Source organism: Nestor notabilis, unplaced genomic scaffold (assembly GCF_000696875.1).
Source record: "Nestor notabilis isolate BGI_N333 unplaced genomic scaffold, ASM69687v1 scaffold17137, whole genome shotgun sequence".
Lineage (NCBI taxonomy): Eukaryota > Metazoa > Chordata > Aves > Psittaciformes > Psittacidae > Nestor > Nestor notabilis.
In genome coordinates this window covers 1-3162 of record NW_009936218.1, presented here as the reverse complement: position 1 = coordinate 3162, position 3162 = coordinate 1, and the positions used below count along the sequence as shown (strand labels likewise).

At 53.4% G+C, this 3162-nt stretch overlaps 1 protein-coding gene across 1 annotated transcript in view; it reads right to left on the bottom strand.

Moving 5' to 3' along the window:
• LOC104408582 (nephrocystin-4-like) overlaps positions 1-2974 on the bottom strand; it is a gene marked incomplete at both ends in the record, with an annotated part of 4054 nt that extends 1080 nt beyond the window's left edge. Inside the window, 4 exons of the mRNA XM_010018232.1 lie at positions 35-190; positions 443-507; positions 810-982; positions 2843-2974. Of these exons, the coding sequence (XP_010016534.1) occupies positions 35-190; positions 443-507; positions 810-982; positions 2843-2974 (526 nt within the window). The remainder of the gene's footprint in view (positions 1-34; positions 191-442; positions 508-809; positions 983-2842) is intronic.
• Positions 2975-3162: the final 188 nt, after the last annotated feature.

The window sequence follows — 3162 nt, the reverse complement described above, 5'->3', positions numbered from 1 at the left end:
CCGCAGCCAAAAGGGAAAAAGAAGGAGCCCCTACTCATGTCTCCGCACACCGGCAGCAAGCCGGGAATGTTCTGCAGCCCAGACACCAGAAGGTTTTCGGGAAGGAGGTGAAATACTGTCTCTAGAGGCTGGTGGGGCTTCAGGGTGTACTGCAGGTGGCTCTTCTCCATCACCGTCAAGTATTTGTTCTCTGAAGAAGAAAAACATCCCAAAATGATCAAAGATGTGGAGACAGCTTCATGGCACCACTGTGGAAGAAGTTATCCATGAATACACATGCTGGGAGCAAAGGAAAACCTGGGTTTGCCCAGCCAGGCTTTTCCCAGCTGGCAGTAAGGCAAGTCCACTTAGCACTACCTATGGACCACGTATAATATCAAAACTCATGTGGATAAGAGACCATCAAGGAAGGATCAAGGCACCATGTCCTGCTGCTGCTTACTCTCCATGGGCTCCTGGAAGCGCAGGTGCAGCAGGGCACGTGGCGTCCCATGGTACAGCTTCAGCCTGAAAGCAAAGAGCACACACAGAGCTGTCAATAAATCCACCCTGAGGCACACCTCCCTCTTCCATAATGCCTCTGCTCACAGGAACCACCCGCCTACTCTGTACCCAAGCTAAAACCATGTCCTTTAGGGAAAGGGCAGGCATCACAAACCCACCGCTGCTTCCCCAGCAGTGAAGAACTCCAGGTTTCTAAACACTGGCTTTGTTTGTGCGGCCCCAGGACCACCCTTTCTACCCACAAAGCAGCCAAACACATTGCCACCCCGATGCCTGGCATCCCCCATTAAGGCAATGACACCCACACTCTGTCCTTGGTGGCCTGGTCCTTTGCCTCTGAGCCACTGCCAAAGAGGGGGATGACTCCAAAGCCACAGGAGAGATGCTGAGAGCTCCCATCCCCTTTCTTGGTCGTTGCCACCACTTCCACGACGGCGGCGATGCCAGGGTGGTTCAAGGAGGTGTGGAAGTAAATGGCCTGGGGTGGGAAAGGAGAAGGAAAGGGTATTGCAGAGCTGGTGGTGGCTGCTGCAGAGCAAAGCCTGTGGCATTCGGACAGCCAAGAGTGTAACTAGAACATCCATTAAAACCCCCAGACAGTGGCTCCTGGCAAATGACCCCAGCACTGCTCAGAAACATCAACTCCTTAAACCTCAAACATCACTGACTTTTTTCCCCTTCCTTTTTTTGTTGCTAGCACCTGTTTTCCAGAGTAAGTCACAGGCTGCAAAGCCAGTAAAAACAGAGCAAGCCCCACACCAGGACAGCCAAAGAAGTCCGAATACCCCCAACCCACTGTGGGGAGCAGAGACAGGGGTGGCCTGGACCTGCAGGCAGGAGGGGACAGGACACAGGTCACCTCCTCAGGACAGGATTTAAAGCTAGGTTAATCTTTCTATTAAAGACTCATTACCGCAGTGTCCCAGGGAAAACGTTTACTGTAATCACAGGCTGTCAGGAAGGGATAACAGAGAGAGACATTACCCCATCAACCCAGGAAATAAATCGCTATTCTATTATCTTTTATTGCAAAACACTGAAATAATGACTGCTGGCTGCAGAGCCAGGGAGCCCTTGCAGCAGATCCCTGTAAAACCAAGCTCACTGTCCCCTTGTGAGCACCAGCAGTGGCTTGTGACAGCACGTTCCTCTCCTCCAAACCCCACAAGGACGATGCAGCACCAGGGTTACCTTGGCCCGACACACACCCCTCTCATCCAGTGAGGCTGCCAAGTGTGCAGGCAGCAACCCCACACCCTGAGCTCCTGCTCCCAAAGCCACACCAAACCCCAGGAAGCCTGGGACACAGGGACAGTGCTTGGAAAGGCAGTTGGACCCAGCATCCAGCCAAGTCAGGAGCCATGCCACCATGCTCTCTCTCCCCTAGTTTTTCTCCACCCCTCATCAAAAAAGCAGTGGTCAGATGAGAATTAAAACTCCTGGGGAAGAAATGCACACATCAACGCCCCTCAGATACTACTGATACAAGCAAATGAAGGAATGCAGCACTAACTGTGCTAAACTTCACCTGCAGTGCTGGGTAGGAGAAAGAGAAGTTATAAGTCAGAAAACACAGCATCTCAGCTGTTCTCCACACTACAGGGCCATGGGGTCTCCCCATGAAGGGGTCATCCCAGCTTACCGCTATCAGCAGCGGCTTTGGATGAGTTTAGTTCCCAAGCCAGGAGAGGGAAGTGCTGTGCCACAGGGTGGCTGCTCCGTCCCTTCCTTCCCACTTGTGAAGAAACACTGCGCTCTGCTGCCAGCCCGGAATGCAGCAGGCAGCACAAGGCCGCACACCACTGCCCCGATGCTGCCCTGGAAGCAACCCAACACCCCAGTTTCCCCGTTCCAGCACACGCTTAATAAAGTTTTCCATTAAATAAAGCCTAATAAAGCGTTCCATTAAAGCTTAATAATTGGGCAGCGCCTGGGTGCAGCCTGGGCAAAGGATTGGGTAGTGCCAGGAGGGAAAAGGGTTTGAGCTGCTGCCTGCATGCAGGGGAGCAGACTACTGCAGACAAGGATCAGAAGCAGACAGACCAAGGGACAGAGCCTGCGCACGCTTCAGACTCACTGCGTTTAAAGACTCTTGGCTACAGCATGCTGATGGTGGGACACCAGAGCTCCAGACTGCTGAAGTAAACCAGCACCAAAGGAGAGCAGCTCCAGCCTCCACTCCAGCAAAAGCAGCTTTTCCCTTTGTGCATTAAAAACCTCCCTCCTCAGACCCTGCTCCTGCAGCTCCATCCATTCCCTGATGGATCACTGCCCATTCCCAGGGTCTGACGGTGCTTTCCCAGGCACAGCCAGCACAGACGCAGCCCCTGGCACCCACCTCATTGAACGTTGCCCTGGCCAGGCGCGGCGGGGCAGCGCGGGCAGCTCGCAGGCTGCTCCTCCAGGTCCTGCCGAAGAAGTGGTGGTAGGTGGCATCGAAAAGGGAGAGGCGCAGCTGGTACTCGGCTCCCTGCAAGGCAGGACAGGACAGGGCAGGGTGGGAAGCACCAGCCCCACTACAGAACACACCATGTCAGCACCCCCAGAACTGCACAACATGCTTTGGTAAGAGAGGGATGCAAATAAATCACTTTTAAAGCCCTACACAGAGATTTTAATTTAAAAATAAAAGACTAGTTTGTGTTGGAAGGGACCTTA